Source organism: Megalops cyprinoides, chromosome 1 (assembly GCF_013368585.1).
Source record: "Megalops cyprinoides isolate fMegCyp1 chromosome 1, fMegCyp1.pri, whole genome shotgun sequence".
Lineage (NCBI taxonomy): Eukaryota > Metazoa > Chordata > Actinopteri > Elopiformes > Megalopidae > Megalops > Megalops cyprinoides.
The window spans coordinates 11,137,183-11,158,971 of record NC_050583.1 but is presented as its reverse complement, the minus strand read 5'-3'; the positions used below and the strand labels follow the sequence as shown (position 1 = coordinate 11,158,971).

General features: G+C 51.3%; 1 protein-coding gene across 6 annotated transcripts in view; it reads left to right on the top strand.

Moving 5' to 3' along the window:
• tsc2 (TSC complex subunit 2) overlaps positions 1 to 21,789 on the top strand; it is a 39,213-nt gene that overhangs the window by 11,232 nt on the left and 6,192 nt on the right. For 2 of the 6 annotated variants that reach the window (XM_036537397.1, XM_036537389.1), the window contains exons 20-35: positions 618 to 740; positions 1,361 to 1,495; positions 2,347 to 2,536; positions 2,686 to 2,779; positions 3,071 to 3,173; positions 3,818 to 3,912; positions 6,729 to 6,857; positions 10,034 to 10,120; positions 10,229 to 10,390; positions 12,020 to 12,175; positions 12,279 to 12,391; positions 13,358 to 13,597; positions 15,902 to 16,090; positions 18,505 to 18,650; positions 19,406 to 19,965; positions 21,739 to 21,789. The exon at positions 21,739 to 21,789 is cut by the window's right edge and continues 28 nt beyond it. In XM_036537397.1, the coding sequence (XP_036393290.1) occupies positions 618 to 740; positions 1,361 to 1,495; positions 2,347 to 2,536; positions 2,686 to 2,779; positions 3,071 to 3,173; positions 3,818 to 3,912; positions 6,729 to 6,857; positions 10,034 to 10,120; positions 10,229 to 10,390; positions 12,020 to 12,175; positions 12,279 to 12,391; positions 13,358 to 13,597; positions 15,902 to 16,090; positions 18,505 to 18,650; positions 19,406 to 19,965; positions 21,739 to 21,789 (2,573 nt within the window). The remainder of the gene's footprint in view (positions 1 to 617; positions 741 to 1,360; positions 1,496 to 2,346; positions 2,537 to 2,685; positions 2,780 to 3,070; positions 3,174 to 3,817; positions 3,913 to 6,728; positions 6,858 to 10,033; positions 10,121 to 10,228; positions 10,391 to 12,019; positions 12,176 to 12,278; positions 12,392 to 13,357; positions 13,598 to 15,901; positions 16,091 to 18,504; positions 18,651 to 19,405; positions 19,966 to 21,738) is intronic. The other 4 variants (XM_036537406.1, XM_036537423.1, XM_036537415.1 and 1 more) reach the window with 4 other exon arrangements.

Here is a 21,789-nt window from a genome sequence, read left to right as displayed (position 1 = left end):
GGGGCTGACTGCCCCATCCCGACGGGGTTCCTCGTTTTAGACACAATGCCTGTCTGTTCTAGTCCCTCGGTCTTGGAATGAACTCCCCACCGGGGTCGGGACAGCGGAATCGCTGAGCATCTTCCGATGCAGACTAAAGACCCACCTCCTCAGACTACACCTCAGCTCCACCTTAGTCCCCACCCGCTAACACCCGCTACTTGTATTACTCGTATTACTTGCTGTTTTTAATGTGCAGTATCGCAATGTGTTTGAAATCTGTAATGTCGTTACTTTGATGCATAGTAGTGTGTGTGCTTGGCTTCCCCTAGTTTCTAGGCAGTCCACTCAGGCTGCGCTAGTTTACTTGTGGTAGGGCTTTGTGTTTGTGTTCACGCTCACTGGTCTGGGAGTGTTGTTAGCCTGGTTGTTAGCCATTTAACTTGAATGGATACACATCTGTTCTTTTGTGCTGGAAGTGGCTCTTGGTAAGAACGCCTGCTAAATAAAGGGCGTGTGTGTGTGTCCACCTGGAGGTTAGCCAAATGTGTGGCGATCTTCAGGAGGGTGCGAGTTCAAAGCCCGGCCAGACCAAAGGGGCAGTGTCTGCTTTCTGACGGCTGCCTTGTGTTCCCTAGGAGACGGACTGGAAGGTTCTGAAGCTGGTGCTGGACAAGATGCCGTCCACCCTGCAGTACAAAGTGCTGATGCTCACCTCTCCCTGCAGCATAGACCAGCTCTGCTCCACCCTCTGCTCCATGGTAACACACCTCTCAAGTGTGTGTGTGTGTGTGTGTGTGTGTGTGTGCGTGCGCGTGTGTGTGTGTGTGTGTGTGTGCGTGTGTGTGTGTAGGGTTGCACTGAATCTGACTCAAGTGATATTACCTCACTGTGTTTGTTGCTGTTTTTTGGATAATGTTCACTGTACAGACAAAAGACTATATACAGACACTGTACACTGACACTTTATAAATTCCGGTCATGTGTTCTGACTGGTTTTACTGCACAGATTGCTGGACAGTTACAGCTCTGACTGCGGCTCTTTCAGTGCCGTGTTAATGTAATGTACCCTGTCCTGTGGTATTGAGGTTAGCTGTGTTGACAGCCACCGTGTGTGTGCTGTATGCGCTATAGTGAAGCAGTACCTGTAGTCCCGTGATTGCAGTGGATGTAGTTATACAGTAACTGCCCGGTTAATACAGTGAGTGTGAAAGCAATAGCAGCTGCGACAGTGGGGAGGTGCTGCAGGTGATGATGGCGGGTAAGCATCGCCGCAGCGTCTGCGCAGATGTGTCTGCGCAGCTGCAGGAGATGCGCTGGTGCTGTCCAGCAGTGTGCAGTGTGTCTGTGACTGCGCTGACTGCGCCGGCTGTCCCGCCAGGTGACTGACAGGTTGATCTCGGAGAGGCTCCGGAAGACTCCGGACGGGTTCTCCCGCACGGACGTGCAGCTGGCCGTGGTGCCCGTGCTGACGGCCCTCACCTCCTACCACAACTACCTGGAGCAGTCTCGCCAGGTAGGGCCGTCTCCCCTCAGTCTTGCGTCTGTCCCTATGGTAACCCCCCCGCTCAGTCCTGTGTCTGTCCCTATGGTAACTGCCCCTGCTCAGTCCTGTGTCTGTCCCTATGGTAACCCCCCCTGCTCAGTCTTGTGTCTGTCCCTATGGCAACCCCCCTGCTTAGTCCTGTGTCTGTCCCTATGGTAACTGCCCCTGCTTAGTCCTGTGTCTGTCCCTATGGTAACTGCCCCTGCTCAGTCCTGTGTCTGTCCCTATGGTAACTGCCCCTGCTCAGTCCTGTGTCTGTCCCTATGGTAACTGCCCCTGCTTAGTCCTATGTCTGTCCCTATGGCTGCTGTCCCTGATCTCTTTGTTTCAGTCATAGTTGTAGCTGCTCTGTCCTATATGAGTGTACCCTATGTGGCTGTGATTAACGGTTTGAGCTAAGGGTGATTTAGCATTACGGGTATTTATGTTTTCCCAATATTCACAGTCAGCTTCTTTCCCTTTTCTCACTTCTCCTTTCTCCTGTTCCCGTGTAATTATCTCATTCCCTCCTCCTCACGTTTTTCTCACTTTCATACCTTTTTTTTTCTTTCTTTTTGATGTCTTTGTCTTTCAATTTGTCTCTCTCTGTCCTTCCCTCTTCCCTCCACATACATTGTTGCACTCTCTCACTCTTGCTCTTGCATCTCTTTCTCCCTCTTCCCCCTCTCCCGCTTCTCTATTTCTCCTCCTCCTCCTTATCCCTCTCTCTTTCTCCCTCTTCCTTTCCCTTTCTCATTTCCCCTGTTCCTCTCCCTCTCTCTGGTGTTCTCCCTCTCCTTCTTTCTCCCTCTCTCTCTTGCTGTCCCTGTCCTGTCCCGCAGAGGGAGCTGGTGCAGTGTCTGGAGACCGGTCTTATCTACCGCTGTGCCAAGCAGTGTGTGGTGGCTCTGACCATGTGCACTGTGGAGATGCCCGACATCATGATCAAGCTGCTGCCCGCGCTCATCGTGAAGCTCACGCACATCTCCGCCACCGTCACCATGGCGTCGCCCATGCTGGAGTTCCTCTCCAGTAAGCCCGCCTCCCAGCCCACCCCCCGGGTTGCCCCCTTGCTAAAGTGTTGACAGCGCCCTCTCCTGGCTGTTAAGGTGAACCGCAGCTAGGAGTCAGTGGTGTGAAGTGTGGGTTGATTTTACTGATCGGTCCCCTTTGTGTTGCAGCTTTGGTGCGTCTCCCTCACCTGTATGCCAACTTTGTGGCCGAGCAATACGTCAGCGTGTTCGCCATCTCCCTGCCGTACACCAACCCCTCAAAGTGAGTGCTCCCCTTAGACGACTGGTGCCACGTCCCTCCATCCTGAAAGTATTTCCCACCCCCTTGATGTGGAGCACCCTTCTTTTCAGAGAATCCCTTCCTTTCCTCTCCTCTCTGTCTGTCCCTCTCTCCTCCTTTATTCTTCTCTTCACCTTTCCCTGTCTCTGTTCCCCTGTCCATTTCTCTCTCTCTACCTCTTTTTTTCCTCTCCCCTTGTGTGTGTGTCTCTCTCTCTTTCTCTCTCTCACACACACCTTTCCTCTCTCTGTCCCTCTTTCTCCCTCTCCGCAGGTTTAACCAGTACATCGTGTCCCTGGCGCACCACGTGATCGCCATGTGGTTCATTCGGTGCCGTCTGCCCTTCCGGAAGGACTTTGTGCAGTACATCACCAAGGTGGGGCACCTCCCGTGTTCACTGGTGCTTGGGCTTGGTCACCGCTCCATCTACAGACAGCTCACATCCCCGTTCACATCCTCGTTCCTCGTGCACTGACCCACCACTGGACACGCAAAGAGACGTCAGATCCACTGGGTGATATTGCAGTTGCTGGGATGGCTGAAAGTGGCTGGGCAAACTAAAAGCAAGTCACGTTTACCCAGGGGTTCATGGTTATGAGTCACATGCGTGTAATTGTGAGGCGCTGTGTTGTGTGTATTGGAATCGGAATCAGAATCGCCTTTATTACATCACATTATAGACATTTAGCAGATGCTCTTGTCCAGAGTGTCTTACATAGATTGCCTGTAAGGGTACAGCAGCAGTATCCCAATGGGGAGTCGAACCAGCAACCTTTTGGTTACCAGCCCTGCTAATTACCACTATGCCACCCCCAAGTACCATGTGCCAAGTATAGTAAATGCACAGGGAATTTACCTTGGTGGAATGGTGCCAGCAGTCACAATATCTCACACAGCACACAGTACCTCTTGACACCCCCATATAAGGACTTACAGGACATTGCACAGAGTAGAGTAAAGAGGTAGTGCAAACAGACTTGATGTCTAATTGATGGGTTGCCCCCCCCCTCCCATAACCAGGGCCTGCGGTCCAACGCCCTGCTTCCCTTCGACGACACCCACGAGCAGAGCAGCTTCCGAGCCCGCAGCACCAGCCTCAACGAGAGACCAAAGAGGTGCGTAACCGCACCCCCGCGCCGCCGCACGATGCCACAGCCCAGGTCACATGACCAGAGCAGGCCGCACAACCTCTCCCCCCCCAGCGGCTCCATTTGAGGCGTCACCCAGGTTAACAGGGTAGAGCAGGATGCAGTTTTTGTCCTGCATGCATTTTTGATCCTCCTACACTTGGAAAGCCAGCACATTGTGGAAGAGAATTCTTCATGTCGGTTTAAACGCCCCTCGGCTCATTGGTCCTGACGTTGGGTAGAGAGGCATTTACCCTGCATGGAGATTGAGACGCAGAGGTGCTGAGAGCTGTTTTCTCCCTTCAGAAATCTTAGTCGATTTCCTGTGAGTTTTACAAATTCTTTCAATAAGTGCCCAAGTATTGCATGCATTTACACAAAGGTGATTTCTGCATACGTCAGCTAGATTCAGTTTTTGTGCGTTTGCATCAGGGACCAAAGTGCTTTCCCCCCCAACACCATTTATCCGTCTCTGTGTTTAGTCATTTGCATATTATTATGACATCAGACCATTCCATGTGACATCAGACAGGCGGTTGTAATGTACATTAAAGGGTGTGTAGTTTCAGCGTGTGTGTGTGTGTGTGCGTGTGTGCGTGCGCAGGAGTGCATGTGCTAATGCAGGGGTGTCAATTCAATTCCTGGAGGGGGGCTGTCTATGCTGGTTTTTGTTACAGCCTGTTACCCTGGATCCTTAATTGGTCCAATTATGTAGTTTGCTGAAGGCATTTACCAAAATGTACTCCAGTAAAATATTGGAGAGTACCTGAGCACCTGAGTAATCTTCAGCTGTAATCTATCTGGAACAGCTCAATGATCAGACAAATTAAGATGAAATGGTTAACGCAAAAGCCAATGCACGGTCCAGCTCTCTCGAATCTGTATTGAGTTTGAAACTCCTTGGGTAATGGTATATATGGATGAAAAACAGGAATAGTGAATTGTTAATGATAAAACACAAAGGCAGAGTATCAAATACCAAATACCGTTCGGCTCCCTTCACAGTGTTCAGTATTTTTTACATACGTGAGACATGAACTCATCCGAGCCCGTTCCTAAATCACGCGGGACGTTGACCACAGAACACCCCGGCTCCTCAGATACTGATGCCCGGCTGTGATTGGCCCAGATGGGCCGTTTGTCAGACTGAAAAAGCCCGGCCCCTTTCCCCCTATTCCCTTTACCGTGTGTACAATATTAGAAATTATAATTGGCCTGACCGACTGTAGGTGTCGCCCTAGACTGATGGAATGGCCACTCAGTTCATTAGTCTGAGCAAGTTTATTTCTGAGCCAGATACCTTACCCAAACCACGGCTTACAACATCCCAGTAGTCACTGGCCTCCCTCGTTTTCCCTCTTCCACTATCCCTCTCCCCCTCTCTTTTTTCTCTGAGTGACTGAAACCCTCCTTGGCTCTTCCCAGCCAAATTTTTACATGGTAGCTAAACCTCCCCCCATACATGCTATGACTCACAGTAACTCTCCCATATAGCGTTCCCACTCTGATCACCACATGATGTCATCACTAGTAGACAACCTATGCACTATAACCACTCGTGGTTTCCAGGTGATGTCATCGCTGGGAGCCCGCTAATCCACTGTTGACACTTCAGTAACGTTAGCCCATCTTCCATGCACTATACCCACTGTGGTCTCATCGTAAATAAATCTCCCATGCATTTTGGTGTCCTGGTGACATCATCAGCGGTAAACCTCCCATGCCCCACACCGACCTCCCTGGTCCAGCACACCCCAGCCTAATCCTCCATTTTTTTTACCTGCTGTATCAGTTTAGCCTGTACAAAGGGTTTTTTTTTTTCCCATGCAGTTTTAATTTACCCTAATCAAATGTGTGGTACTTCACTCACTTCAGTGGGTTGGAGCATGGCATTTCAGGGCTTTTCCCTCAATTGAAGTTCCACCAAAAAGCTTCCAGCGTTGATCTTGTTTTAGTAAAGCACGTTTTAATGTTCCAGATCCCTCACCCTCTGAAATTTTCTCGCACCAGTTGGTCTCAAAAGTATGAGTTTGACAACAGATTTTATTCTTGGTAAACAGTGAACACACCAGGCTGCCGTGTTTTCTCTGCATTTAAACCACATCGGCTCTTAATGAGATTTGGTGACTTTGCAGGAGAGTAAATGTGACAAGGCCTTGAAATGCTCTGTTCCAACCGATGGTTTATTTATCTTATGATTATTTTTGCATTGTGTCATTCGTTGCATTTTTAACAACGGGCTCCACGGCCTTCATCTGTTTTGACGTTAATTTACTGAATAATCCATTGCTGTATTTGTTTCCTTCCCGTTAGTGTGTTTTTTCATCTGGTCATATTTCCTGAATTGTTTTTGAAATGCTTAGATGTTACCTTCTTTATGCCTCTGTGTGTGTGTTTTTTTGTGTTGATCTCCCTCTGTTTTTTCTCAGTTTTCTGTTCTGGTTGCATTGTGTGCTATGCTGTTAATTTTCTTTGTTTTTTTTTTTACTCTTTATTTGACTTCCGCCATCACTCTGATGGGGCTGTGCGTGGTGGTGGGTGGGGCCCAACACCCTGGATCCTTCCACTTACTTGACCCTGTGAACTTCGGCCTTTGACCTGCGCCCTCCGTAAAAAACCCTGCTCCACACCACCACTCCTCCCCCCCCCCCCCCCCTCTCCTCCCTCGTCCCTCGTCACGTGACGTGTGTCCGTTCGCAACCTGGCCGCTTGTGGTTGCGGGGTTCTGCCGTGGCTGTACCCCTCCTGAACCCCCCCCCCCCCATCCCCCCTCATCTCCTCCCCCCCATCTCCCACCATGGCAGTCTCCGAACCGCCAAAGTCGCAAAGCAGGGCCCAAGTAACAACTCCCCCGTTAAAGAGCTGAAAGATCTGTCGGCCATGGACGCCTTCCGCTCCCGAAGCATCAGCGTTTCCGAGCACGCGGTGCGCAGGTAGAGCCTCCGGGACCTCCGGACACTCGCCGCTTTCCTGTGGGAGGGCCGTTGTCATGGGGATGCTGGGTGGTGGGCGGGGCCAGTATGACCTGAGGGGCGGGGCTGGGCTGTGGCAAACTGAGGGTGTGCATGCCAGTGGAAGGTTTCTCTCTTGCTTGGTTTGGTTTTTTTTTTTTTTTCCCCCGTTGCATGCTGTGTGTTCATTAGATCTGTTTTGGTTTTGGTCGGTATCATGTGATTGGTTGATTGGTTTTATTATAACCTGTTTGCTTTTGTTAATTTATTGTATGATTTGGTGTGTTGTTTTTGCTTTTTTTTGGGTTGTGTTTTTTTTTTTTAATTATTTTTGCTAACAACTGGATGTGGTGGAAAATGGCCTGGGGGAGGGTTGGGGGGGGGAGTTTTGGGGGAGACGCAGTCCTGAGGGCGTTTCTCGCAGTGCATGTGTGGCAGCGGGGGGGGTGTGCAGTGCTTTCACTGACTGACAACCACGCAGCGATTGGCTTCTCTCCTCCTCCTCTCTCTCTCTCTCTCTACCTGTGGGGGGTTGGAGGGCCGCAGGGCCACACTAACACTCTCAGGCCTGTGGGTCCTCACGCAAGAGTCCCGAGGCCTTGCCTGCCGCCTGACTCCTTATTTTTTGCATTTACCGGAATCTGAGCTCGAACCAGACGCAGGTAAAGCGCAAAAAAAAAAAAAAAAAGTTGTCAGCGAAAGGGTTTGTCTTCTCTTAGCAGACCCAGTCGCATCCAAATCACTTGGAGTTAAACCCGTAGGGTAAGACATTAATCAAAATGACAAAGGCTGCAGTAACTGATTTGGTAATGTTTTGCCACCAACCTTTCTGTGCGTTTTGATTAAGGCATTGCCGCGTATTAGCTGCAATCGAGGATGGGGTGTAAGGGCATTGTCTTAGATGAAAGTCCTTAATGCTGTCGCATATTAAACATATGTAACCAAGCCAGGCAGATGTACACCTGGTGGGCACCAGGGGGCAGTAGAGGACCTTCAGTTGTCCCTAGTCCCAGAATGTGGAGAGAGATGAGTTCTGCCTCAGTCATATACTCCACTGGCCTTTCAAACCTGAGGGTGGGTCCAGCGACTGTCCGTAGGCAGCACAAGGTGAATAGAACCTTACCCCAGCGTTGTGAATCTATTTCTCTTTTGTCCGAGTTTGATCTTGAATGTGCGTTAGCTAAACGGCTCCCTTGTCTTAGAGAGGACCGTTAGGGTTCGCCCCAATCCCCAGAAAGGTCTCAGATGGTGGCGAAACGTTATCTGCTGTTACCCATGCAGAGGAATTCGGGAGGGGGGGGGGATGACCAGAATGAATGAATAACAGTAACTGTGTAAGCACAGCGAAAACAACTCGAATAATTCAAATAATTACCGAAGAGAAAGTGGCAGTCGCCTTGTCCCTCTCCCTCTGGTGGACGCCCCCCCGTTTGAAATGGTGAGGTCAGCGGCCGTTCCTATTTCCTGCACGGGGCGGGGTCTGTCAGGGCGATCGGGACACTGCAGGCGGTTACTCTTTCAGGCGGCGTCTCTTATTGCTGGACGATGTTTGCAAACACAAGGTGGGACTTGGTATGAGTTGTAAGCCCCCCACCCCCATTTCTTCACCCTCTGCTCCTAAAAATCCTGATAAAGCGATAGCAGACTCGGACAGATTTGTGTCCCCCGGGCTGTCTGGCACGTCTCTCCCTTAGTGACACTTTTCCCATGGATCACTGGTTCAGGCAGGGGACACGTTAATTTGTTTTTTGTTATGAGCGCCTCGAGACTTAGCGGCTCCGCGTTCGCGTTCCCGTTCGGTCGGCTCCCGCCCCTTTGTGGCGCAGATACGGATCACGGCAGGCTCGCAGAGAGGAGTCCTTGAAAAGCACGCGCTGTCAGTGAGCGGGAAGGTGAGGTGCAGAGCGTCGCTTTAGCTTTGAGCGCGGTTCCCGCCTTAAGAGGGAAATCTAGGGGAGCAGTGGGGCGTAGCAGTAAGGGGGAAGGGTCAAGTCCCCTGTGGGGTGCTGCTCTTGTACCCCCGGGGCAAAAGGCTTAACCCGCTATAGCTATATTAGCTATATAAATGGAGAACACATCAGCTACGTAAGTCACACTAAGCATGTACTAAGCAAAAATGTAATGTGATGTAAATGTAAAGTGATGACTGAGTGCTGGGTTCTCATCCTCGTTAATGTGAGCATTAGGAATTAGGTGGCATTAGGAAACAGCTGGGCCGGTAAGTCTAATTCTGCGGGTCACTGTTCTGAGGTGGGCCTCTGCGATTGTGTCCTTGTGAAAGCTGGAACTGTGAACATCCAGCTGTGTGTTAAAGGAGTAATACGTAAAAGGGTGAGCCACACCAGCCACCCCCAGATCGGGGCGTCGTCTCAGCGAACGATGTCGTGAAATCTGTTATGTCCCTGGAGTTGATGACACGGCGTGCAGTGATCGGAACCCCTCGGTTTATCAGCTTATTTAGCAGCCGGAAAGCCCTCAGCGGCTATGAGACCCAGGGGCGTGTAGCGTCAGCAGGCGATAAACAGTCTCCGGCGTCGTTCCACGCGCCACCGCCTGTGGAACGCCCGGTTCATTTTCCCAGGTTTAAACCCGTTTGTGGGCCCTCCTTGGAGAGCGCTACGCGCCGTCACAACCGACGCCTGCCTCTCACTCCATTCCGAGTTAATTATCCCGCTTAGCTGTTCAGTCTTGAAGGAAATCGCACCGAAATTCAGTATTAAATAAATGTAATGAGAAGCGGAGGAGGAAAAGCTACCATCTGGGGCCTTGCCGTGCGGGAGAGGTCTTGCTGGCAGAACAAGCCCTGCAGTCATTGGCTGCTGCCGTCAGCTGGCCCGGGACCCGCAACGCATTACAAAGCGCTGCAGAAATGTTGATCACAACCACATGAGCTCGGTGGGTACAGATAAACCTCTGTACACCACTATCCCCCCCAAACCCCTTCCCCAAGATTCTCCCAGAATGCTCTTTTCGATTTTGAAAGCTGGGCATGGCAGTGTTCACACATTACGAGCCCGAGCTAACAGGAATGTGACTAAGTGCTGGGAATTTATTTATGGAAACAGTGGCAGGCGCACTATTAAAATAGGCTTAAGCGTAATTGCAAAATTTGATGTGTCATGTCCTCCCTGGGTTGTGTTTTTTTTTTTTTTGTAAAGGAAAAGGTTGGAGCTCGTGAATAACCCACCGCTCCGAGCCCCGAGCGAGGAAGGGGAGCGGGGGCGGATCATATCAAGTCCCAGCTTGTAAGTCTGTGTGCATGAGCTGCGTGCGAGAGCTGGTGTTGCGCCCCCCACGCAGTGACCCCCCCCCGCTCCACCTCCCCCCCCCCGTCCCTCTGGCTCCCCCTGCAGGATGCACACCTCCATCACCACCAGCAGCCTGGGCTCGGCGGACGAGAACGCCATGGCGCAGGCGGACGACGGGCTGAAGAACGTCCACCTGGAGCTGACCGAGACCTGCCTGGACATGATGGCCCGCTACGTCTTCTCCAACTTCTCCGCCTTGCCCAAGAGGTCCGTCCTTCGGGGGGGGGGGGGGCTGAACTTCAGTGCCGTGTTGGTGGTCGTGGACTGGACTGTATGTTCGTGCGTCTGTGTGAAGCACGTGTGGTTGTGTGCACATGCATGTGTTGTCTGTAGACTGGAGTGTTTGTGTGTGTGTGTGTGTGTGTGCGTGTGCGTGCGTGTGCATGTGTGCGTGTGCACACGCATGTGCTGGTGTCTGTATGCATATGTGTATGTTAGCTTTGTGCTCAGAAGCATGTGCTGGTGTCTGTATATGTGTCCACGTGCATGTGTGTGTTTGCACGGACATGTGCTGGTGTCTGTATGCTTGCGTGGGTGTGTGGGTGTGTGTGTGTGTGCATGCGCGTTTGTGTGCGTGTGTGCATGTGTGCGCGTGTGTACGTGCATGTGCTTGTGTGGGTGGGTGGGTGTGTATACGTGTCAGTGGTGTGCTAGGCTGAGCCTCTGCGGTGGGTCATGTTATTATGCCTGTGAGCGTTCTGGGCCATGAGAGCTTGGAAGAAATGCGACCACAGACACTGACAGTGGATGTTCCCACATTTGTTTTCATTAACGCCAGCGCTTAGCGTGAGAGTCCTCCCCTCCCTTTTTTTTGGCTTGTGTCTGCTTCAGTTGTTTTCAGTCGTTGCTTTTTGCTTGTGTATTTGGTTAAGAACTTGAAAGACACGACTTGAGTCTGAGAGAATTAACCTCGGGGAGAAGACGCGGCGTCGGCCCACCTGAAATAAACGAATTCAGAAGGCGCAGCGGTAGATCTTGAGAGATACCTCGAGGGCAGACATGCGACAAAAGTTTGTGAGAAACATTTCTGAGAGGCGGATGCGACGTTAGTTCATAAGAAGCGTTTTGAAGAAGGCGCTACGGGGTGGAGGGGAGGAGAGGAGCAGCTCCACTGTCCCTCCCACTCACCTTCAGGAAAGTTCCATCACTTTCAACAGTGAAAAACACAGCGATACTGAGAACTGACCCTACAGCTCAGCACAGACTGGCAGTCTTACATCTCCTGCTTTAAGGGCCTCTCATTGTCCTCTGCATGGGATTTCCATAAGAACAAACATAACACAGTCGTTAACTTATTAATATTGTCTGTTTACCTTTGTAATTTTATGTAACAATTGAAATATTTTTTATATATTATATATACATATATATATATATATATATATATATATATATATATATATATATATATATATATATGTATATATAATAATGACCGTGCTGCTGCGTATCTGAGTTCCTTTTATTTTCATTGTTTTTTCTTTTGTTTTTGTTTGTTTCCTTGCATTCCGCATGAAAATCAATAAAAAGTATCAGAGACAGATGCAGTGTTGGACCGTCAGAAGTCTCCTGAAGAGATCGCGTGCTGTAGATATGAGGCGGTTGATGGCTCAGCGCTGTGGCTCAGCTCTCCCAGGAGTTTCTCTCAACCGCCTTTTCCTGCGGTCTGAGAATAATTTTCACAGTTTTTCCGCCACAGGCTTGGGTTCTGCCTTACTGGTTTTCACTTTTCCCTGAGAAACATACTCTGTGTATCACTTAGCGGCGATGCAATTGTGAAAATGAGCTCTAACAAATAGAATTTGACGGATAAATTGATTGCTTTTGTCCTGCCAGGTCGCCCATCGCGGAGTTCCTGTTGGCAGGGGGTCGGAGCATGACCTGGCTGGTGGGTAACAAGCTGGTTACCATAACGACGAGCGGGGGCTCGCGCACGCAGGCGCTGCTGGGGCTGGACCTGGCCGAGCGGCATGGGTCCGGGGAGCTGACCAGGTAAGGCACGGCGCCGGCGCCCCTTAACCCCCTCCCTCTCTGACCGGCGCTCTCCCGCCCTCACCGCTGTCCCCCCTCCCCACCTCTCCCTCCCACCGAGCAGGTCCGACCCCTCCCTCCACACCAGGCATACCAAAGAGGCGCCCGCCAAGCTGGAGTCCCAGCCCAGCCAGCAGGTCAACCGAGCCGCGCGCATCCGGGTCCGCTCCATATCAGGTGGGCTGAGTGAAGGCCCGGTGGGGCGCACCTGCGCCCGGGCGGGCGGTGGAGGCAGCGTGTGTGTGTGCGTGTGTGTGCGTGTGTGTGTGTGTGTGTGTGTGTGTGTGTGTGTGTGAGAGTTTGTGTGTGTGTGTGAGAGACCCGATAGGGACGTTCGCAGTTTTCTTTCATTCTGTTTCTTATTTGTCTCTTGTTCAATGCTATTATCCAGTGCAACATGCCAATATCGTATCAAGGGTACAAAGCTGCATCTAATAAGGTCACAGAAATAAGGGCGCATTCTTAATAAGTATGTAATAAACGCTACAAAACACTTCAACGAGCACAGTAAAGCCCTGACAGTAATACTCAAGAAGTGGATGGATAGGAGTTATAATTAGGTGGCAAGCCACGATGCAGTCTGGAGAGGTGGGGCTGCAGTGTAGTGTAAATAGCACCCTGTGCTATGCGGACTGTGCTGTAGAGGTTATGTTGTGAGAAGCTGGGTATTAAGACAGTTAACTTATTATAAAAAGTGACAGGTAAATGGTTATTGTGACAATTTATAGAATGACAAAACTGATGGAATAAAACAGGATGTGAGAGAGAGGGGAGCAGGAAAGCAGAAATTAAAACGAGATTTATGATACAAAACAAAACTATCGGTTTATGAGTGATTACAGCTACTGTTGCAGTTATATTACTGAGGGTAAATAAAGTTTAACGACCAGACCCAGCTGTTTAGCACTTCTTGGCTTGGCGTTTAGCTGGTCATCAAAGTTGCATCAAAATGCTGTCAGAATACTCTTAGCACTGAGTAAATAAGTTTAAAGGTCCCAAAACGAGGGTATATTGAAGAAAGATGAGTGACTATTTTTATGATTTCGGGTGCCTGTGGGTGGGCCCCCCTCAGGAGGGTCTTCAGTGATGCTCTTTGTTGAAAATCGTTTTCAGCCTCTTCACCCTTGCCCACCTGTCCGCCAGGTGGGCATGCCCTCTGTGCAGGTCCCGCTCAGAGCCTGAGCCCCTTGGTTTCCCCCTCGGAGAGCGAGCTGTGCGGCCCCCTCCCCTCCCCCGGGCCCCCTCTGGACGGGCTGGGGTCCCTGCGCGGAGAGGACCCAGCGCTGTCGTCGCCCCCGCAGAAGGACCAGAAGTCCAGCCTGGCGGAGTTCGCCCCCATGCTCACCCAGGGCTGGGCCGAGATCTTCATACGCAGACCCTCAGGTGGGCTCCCTTTCACAGTGCCAGAGTCACAATGCAGAGGCCCAGAGTCACAATGCAGAGGCCCAGAGTCACAATGCAGAGGCCCAGAGTCACAGAGACCCAGAGTCACAGAGACCCAGACTCACAATGCGGAGGCCCAGAGTCACAGAGACCCAGAGTCACAATGCAGAGGCCCAGAGTCACAGAGACCCAGAGTCACAATGCAGAGGCCCAGAGTCACACAGACCGAGAGTCACAGAGGCCCAGAGTCACAGAGGCCTGGAGGCACAGCGCAGAGGCCCTGAGTCACGGCACAGAGGCCCAGAGTCACAGTGTAGAGGCCTAGAGTCATAGCACAAAGGGCCTGAGCAGAGTCTCCGATTTACAGCACAGAGTCTCTGATTTACAGCACAGAGTCTCTGAGTCACAGCACAGGGGTGGTATGTAAAGGAGGAGCACACAGAGTTGCAGAGTCTAAGAGGAGGGGCTGGCTTAGCACTCTTTGGGAAAGCAAATATCCAAAAGACCATCTAGGGGTTAATCTTTAAAAACATCTGCTGATTCATGGAACAAGAAAAAAAATCCACGATGTCTCATTTCTATGATAATTTACAAGAGTGAGCTCTGGCCTGATAATGTGAACATTTTTTAAACTTTTTAAATGAGTAGTGCATGTGAAGTAGCCTACACCTCATTTTGTCTTTTGGGTCAATTTGACTTTTTTTTTTTTTTTTTTTTTAAACAATTCTGCATTGATTCATTATCCATGTTCCTAACAGATGAGAAAGGTGTCGTTTACTCGAGTCCCCATCAGACGTTTTTTTATCATTACTATCTGTCATTAAGATTATACTGCAGTCCCACTGGAGGACAGATACGCTCATTCCTGTTCTGTAATCATGAAACATAATCATAAAAGGCCTGCATAAATATCAGCGCGGCTTTGGGTTTTTTTTTTCCCGACGTCATCTGCCGTAATATGTCTGAATTCTATTCCCCTGCGAGAATGTTCTGGGCTGTGTCTCGGTTGCTCTTTCGGAGAGTAGCTCATTAATGTGTGTAATAGACTCCCGGTAATTTGTCAAGTTGATGCAGCGGCGTTATTTCCTTAAATTATTATTATTTTTCTCCCCCCAGAGTCAAAAACGGAGACTCGCGGTGGTTATTTGATAGCGCAGGCTTTTTTTTTTTCATTGGCGGAGCAGGTGTATTGACTCTGAGGTAATAGCCTCTTTCACGAAAGTGGCGGGTGGAATTTCAGGGCTAAAAACGGGGCGTCCGTGAGGAACACGGATGCCGTTCGGCACAGCGTAGCATATTCTCACGCCGTGTCCTCGAATTAAGCAAGCTCGGCTGAGCTGAAGCCCATAAGCCATTGTATGCTCCACGCGTTTACCATTCCGCATTGTTAAAGCCATCTGTGTGCTGTTTACTTGGCGCCTCCAACTAATAATTCTTCCTTTTAATATCCAAAGGCGCTCTTCCCGATTTTTCAATCTCCACTCTTTCGTACTTAACGGTGAATGGCGGCTTTAAAGCGTCGCAAGCCACTAATAATCTCTCAGAGGAGATCCCAAGGTGCCCGTCTTAATGAAATCCGAGTCTGGTGAATTGATCCGTCAGGCTGCCTCAAAAACATTTTGACTTTTAACAAAACTGGATTTCTTTGGCTGTCTTTGCAAAGGAGGCTCCTTGTGGTTGAAGTCCTCCTTGAATGGCCCTTCATGCATTTTTCTGGAAAAACAGGTTGCCACAGTCTGTATAGCCAGCCAGCTGTGCAGTCTGATGCCTGCCACACTCAGGAGTGTGGAGAGCTTCCTGTAGTGAGCAGCAATAAGAGAGTGAGGCTTCGTGAACCCCATACTGTGTGCAACCTATCACACGCTTTCTGTTGCTGCGTCTTATGAACCAATGAGAAGACGTCACTCTGCAAGGGAGCATTACATCAGATTACATTATTGTTATTTAGCAGACACTTTCATCCAGAGTGACTTCCAACAGAAAAGAACAGAAGCGTATCCATTCAAGCTGAATGAGCAACAGTGTCAGACCAGGCTCACAGCACTCCCAGACCAGTGAGTGTGAGTACAACACCGGTCAAGCCCTACCACAAGTTAACTTGTGTAACCTGAATAGACACGGGAAGCCAAGTATACTACCGTACATCAAGGAGCAGCACAGATCCTGCAGATCAGGGGGATCGCTGGGATTCACACGTTCAGAGTCACGCCCATTTTTCGGTTCACGAAGCCTCGCCCTCCCGTCGCCGGTCGGAGGCGGGTCTCACCGGCGGGTCTCACCGGCTCCTCCTGTCTGCCGCCGCAGGTAACACCAGCTGGCTGATGTGCCTGGAGAACCCACCCAGCCCCTTCTCCTCGGAGCTGGGCAACATGCCCCTGCAGGAGCTGTCTAGTGTGCTGATGGCCATGGAGAGGGTGAAGGAGCCGGGCCCCCCCGAGGCTCCCGCCGTCCCGCAGGGCCACAAGCCCTCCCTCATCCAGCGTTCCAACACAGGTAAGCAGGCCGTCCAGCTGTCCGCCCATCCACCGGTCTGTCCGTCCGTCACCTGGCTGTGCTTCCGCGCCATCGTCACCGGCTTCTCTTTGTCGCTCACACCCAGAGTTCAGACATTTTGCGGGCGACATTACAGTGTTAATCTGCGCTTTTATCCGGCAGCGTTTATGTAACCATGTAACCATGTAACTGTTGTCTCACTGATTTGTTCCATCACATTATTAAATGCCAGAGGGACCGTCTTGTTCTCGGGGTTTGGAACAGCAACACCAAAACGTTCCATTCCTGTTGGGGTTGCAGTCTAAAGATGGGAGACATCATCTTAATTGCTTCCTGTCCCAGCTCTTCCCTTTTCACGTTGTGGTTATTACAGTCATTACTGTATGCAATTATTTATTAGTCATAGATTTCACACGGCAAGGTGTTCACAGCAGTGCTTATCAAGGTACTGAAATTGCTGGTCCGTCAGCAGTAAGTCCCCGGGAGGAGGATTTTGACAGAGGCATTTTGCTGTTGATGACTGACAGCAATGTGTACACTGAGCCCCATCTCTTGCCCAGGAATGTATCCCAGCATGCTCGGCTGTGCCGGGGCGGGGGAGACGCTTGACAACACCAGACCAAGCTGGATGGAAACTTTTTTTTTTTCTTTTGAGTAACCCAATGTGGACATGACAGACTCTCCCTGGGAGATGTGTAGTCCTCTGTAGGGGGCGCTAGAGGGCCCCTGTGGCGAGAGATGGGGACGCCGCCATGTTCAGTCCATGCCGTCGCGTGCTCTTGGCTGTGCATCTCTTCACCCATCCATCGGCATCCCGTGTGTGTGCGTAGCATATGACGTGTCTGTGCATACGTGTGTCATATGTGTACATGCATACTGTACGATCCTGCCTTTTCAGTGCCCGGCTCAGGCCGTGCTGTCCGGGGACATGGGGTTTTGTTGAGACTGCAGTACCGTGTTTTCCCTGTACTCTGTGCCCTCCTCCTCCTCCTCCTCCTCCTCCTCCTCTTCCTGTTCCTCCTCTTCCTACTCTTTCTCCTGTGTTCCTGGGGTTGATCTGTTCATCATCTGGCCTGGTTTCCCTTCACAGTGGCGTCTCTCTCCTCTCTCTGCCTCTCCGACCCCCCCGCCAGGTTGCACAGGAGTATTTCCTGGGCAGGTATATCCATGTATATATCCGTCAATATACATCGATCTTCTGTGTACGATTAACCTGGGATCCAGCTCTTTCCGGCGTAGAGAGAGAGAGCGGCAGAAAAAAAAAAATAAATCAAACCCCCGGCAAAAAAAAAAAAAAAAAAACCACGAATCAAAAGAATGAACCGTCCAAAGATGAGATTGTTCGTGATTCCTGACGCCTTGATTCCTCTAACCCTTCCACCCAACCTCCCCTTCCCCCGCCTCTGAGGACACTAACGCTGCATGCTGCCGGGTGTTTGAAGCCCAGACCCGACCTGCAAAAGCAGCTGGCCCTTTAGTCCCCGCTCTGTCTGTGTCCTACCTGCATTTATTGGGCTCTTTTATGGAGTCTTGAAAAGCGCAGGAAACCCCCGCAGCGGTGTGACCCGGGCTTCCTCGCCGTATGAACAGCGAGGCTCTCTCCCAGCGGCTGCTTTGCGAGAGGAAGGGTCTGGCCTTCGAGCGCCGGCGCCGTAGTTAGTTGCGTGACATGGCACGCGTTTGGGGGAGAAGGGAAGGAGAATTAGCGAATGACGGTGTAGAGGCCGCTAACGCCAGCCGCTTTGTGTGATGAGCATGGAGCGTCAGCGTGATTTTTTTTTTTTTTTTACGTTTTGCTCTGATTCTGTGCACCAACGCCTGGCAACCACTGATGGGTGTGGAGAGGAGGAATGTGACTGGTGTAGGGTGGGTGTGTGTGCGCGCGCATGTGTGTGTGTGTGTTTATGTGTGTTGGGTGGGTAAGGGGGTGGGGTTTGCGCACCCCAGACTCTTTTACTTCCTGACAGCATTTTATTTCAACGGGGGCATGATTTCCAGACCACGTTCAGACAGCCAAACAGGGATCAAAGGCCTATACAGACTTTCATGAAAGCTCTCCTAACAGCAGTCTTGTTGATTGGATTTGATGGCCAATTCTGAATTTTAATCTTTGGGGGTACGAGCAGGAGCTGGGACTTAGGAGGAATTAGAGGAAAGAGGGAAGACAAAGCCAAAAAAACAGTACCCACAGAAACGAGCAGATGCATGCGAGAGAGTCTGTCTGAAGGCCGTGCGTTTCTGCGGCCTCCCCCTCAAACCCCCTGATGGAGAGATCGTGTAGATGCACGAATGTGTCTGTGTGTGTGTGTCTGTGTGTGTGTGTGTGTGTGTGTGTACGCGCGCGCAGGCTGGGTGTGGTCAGCGTGCCGCCATCACTTCGCCCGCCTGACTGGTGTCTCTGCCGCCCCCTGCAGACTCGGTGGTGGTGTTGGAGGAAGGGGGGCGGGGCCGGGGGGTGGAGTCCCCCTCCGAGTCCCCCGAGAGCGAGGAGTTTGAGGCCATGCCCAATGAGCCCATTTTCATCAGCACAGAGAAACTGCCGCAGAGTCCCTACAGCAGGGTGAGAGAGGGGCTGGAGAGGGGCGGTGTACGGGGAGCGGGGTGTGGGGGGGGTGAAGTAGAGTACAGTAGAGGGAAAGCAATGTCTTATGGGAGAGGAAGGGGCATTGGTAGTAGTGGAGTATGGGGGGGGGGAGTGGGGTATGGGAGAGTGAGCATGTGTGGCAGGGGGGAGTAGAATGATCTTGGGTTTTTCTATTGTCGGTTGCTTCTGTCACTGTCTGACTGCCGTGTCTTCACTCTCTCTCTCTCTCTCTCTTGACTGTCATACCTGTACCTGTCCCTCCCTGTGCCTCTGTTGCATCTGGTCCCCTCTCTCTCTCTCTCTCTCTCTCTCTCTCTGACTGTCATACCTGTACCTGTCCCTCCCTGTGCCTCTGTTGCATCTGGTCCCCTCTCTCTCTCTCTCTCTCTGACTGTCATACCTGTACCTGTCCCTCCCTATGCCTCTGTTGCATCTGGTCCTCTCTCTCTCTCTCTCTCTCTGACTGTCATACCTGTACCTGTCCCTCCCTATGCCTCTGTTGCATCTGGTCCCCTCTCTCTCTCTCTCTCTCTGACTGTCATACCTGTACCTGTCCCTCCCTGTGCCTCTGGTGCATCTGGTCCTCTCTCTCTCTCTCTCTCTCTCTCTCTGACTGTCATACCTGTACCTGTCCCTCCCTGTGCCTCTGTTGCATCTGGTCCTCTCTCTCTCTCTCTCTCTCTCTCTGACTGCTGGTTGGTGCGTGCGTGCTGCACAATGCCTGTGCATAGTCCTCCTCCAGCTCCAGCCAGGACGAGGAGAAGTCCACGCTGGAGGAGGAGAGCGAGGGCGCCATCCCCATCGACCAGCCCCTGCCGGCCCCTCCCACGCCCGGCTCCCAGGGGCCCGACCTGCCCTTCCAGCACACGCAGACACTCAACAAGTCCAGCTCGTCCCCGGAGCTGCAGACCCTGCAGGAGGCCTTCGGGGAGGCCCCGGGGGCCGGTCCCGGGGAGGCCCCGGCGGCGGGCGTCAGGCCGGGGGAGGGGAGGCCGCAGGGCCCCGGGGACGAGGACGGTGCGGGGGCGGAGCCGAATGGCCAGGCGGAGCCCCCGGCCGCCGTGGCGGGCGGGGCGACAGTGACGGCAGCCGCGGCGGCCTCCGCGTCCAAGCTGAAGCTGGAGTTCCCGGCGCCTCAGCCCGGCCCCCTCTCCCCGAGCGGGCACCGCCCCCGCGGGCACACCATCTCCGTGTCCGCCCCGTCCCGGCGTGAGAGGAAAGTGGAGCGCGACTCCTACCACAACCGCGGCGCCGCCTCCAACTCGGAGAAGACCTCCGGCCTTAGCCCCAGGTGTGGTGCGCCCGTCTGTCTGTCTGTCCTCGTAACAGGGTGGGGTCATGCTACTGATCATCGCTGTGACACTGGAGTTTCAACAATGGACCTATCAAAGGGTTGTGGGTTCAGATCCTAGAACTGGGCTGATTGGGCAGCAGTCTTGCATAGTGGTAATTGGCAGGGCTTGCAGCCAAAAGGTTGCTGGACCTCCTGTTGACAGTGATGTTATGTAATGCTTTGTTGTACTCTTGAGCAAAACCCCGAATCACTCATGGAAATGCAAGTGCATTTCGGATCATAAAAGGACCACCTGCTGTGAGGACAAATGAGGGAAATGTAGCAGAAGCACTCTCCCCTTGTGATGCTCAGCTAGCTCTTTGTCTCCTTTCGTATCCAGATGGCTGGTTGGGACCCTGGAAAGCGAGTTTGTTAAGTTCAGTGCACCGGGTTGCACTTTGGAAATAAAACCTGTGCGCTTAAATGAACCTTCTGCCATGGGGAGTAAGCATTGAGCAAAAGGATTGCTCTCTTCCCCTGCACAGTATGAGAATGTTCACTCAGTGTCTGGTGTTTGTTTCCCGTTACCTCCCAGATTGGGTTGCTGTCTTTGGGGATTCATTGAATGGCACCTGCGTGCTGCACTTGGAGAGCCAATTGCAGGGACTTCGTTTTCGGGGGGGGGGGGGGGGGGGTGCCTGATCAAATTTTAAAAATCACCCTCCACCTCCCATAACCCGCCACTTCTGACAGCCCAGGGAAATAGCATGGAATCCATCAGGGAATTCAATTAGTGAAGGCTGCTCCCCCACCTTTGAAAAAGCCAAATTAATCAGTCCACCATAATTACATTCATTCTTTTTTTCTTCTTCCGGCTGGAGCAGATTCTTTTTTCGTTTTTTTTTTTTAATGCTCATAATGCTGTTGGCAAAAACAGTGCTAGATTAAGGTCAGAACTTTGAATGGATCTTTGAAGGCTTGGGGGTTACTTAACATTTCTGATGGCTACTTAACATTTCTGATGGCTAGCAGCTCATTTGTGAATAAGGTAGTCTGGTTCCTTCTAGATAGCTAGAACAGAGATTATGCAGCCATGTCACTAATTCAGCAGGGGAATGATACAAAAAATTGTATTGTCTGTATGCATATTGAAGTTTATCTTAAGCAGCCTTGTAGCTCTAAACCAAGTTAAGAGGCAGTGGAAATCTGAATTTGTCCTCTTGCTCAAAGCAGATTTCAGCCTGTGCTGAGACTGGGATTTTTAGAGCTTGTTGTTTGGACAAGATTAATGCCATTTGCTTCTGAATAACTTTTTCGCATTTGAATATTAACGTGAAAATTCGTTCATAGCTGCCCCTGCACACAAGTGGGAGCGTCACAATGGGCACTTGGAATTTCGTTGATTTATGTCTACAGTTTTAAAGTACCCAGTCAGTACAAATAATTAATTCACCTAATTAATTTTCTTAGCTTTCACCCTTACTCAAGTCAGCCGCCTACCTTTTTCGAAGTAGTATGTATCTATCTATACAGCTGGATAGGCACTCAAGGAACTGGGGTGAAGTGCCTTTTCTTCCCCACAGCTTGGATTTGAACATATAACCTTTCGTTCCAAATCCAGTTCCCCAAACCAGTGGGGAATGAGCCTTTGGACCGCAGAGGGGGGGGCGGGGAGGGGTTACATCGATTGTGATCCGTTGTGTATGGACGTCATTGGTTGACTCTGCTCTGTTGGTGTTCAGTATGCAGAGTGTTGATCTTGTGATCTGCTAACGTGTCTCCTTCCCACAGCTTCGTGTTCCTCCAGCTCTACCACTCTCCCTTCTTTGGCAACGAGGCCAA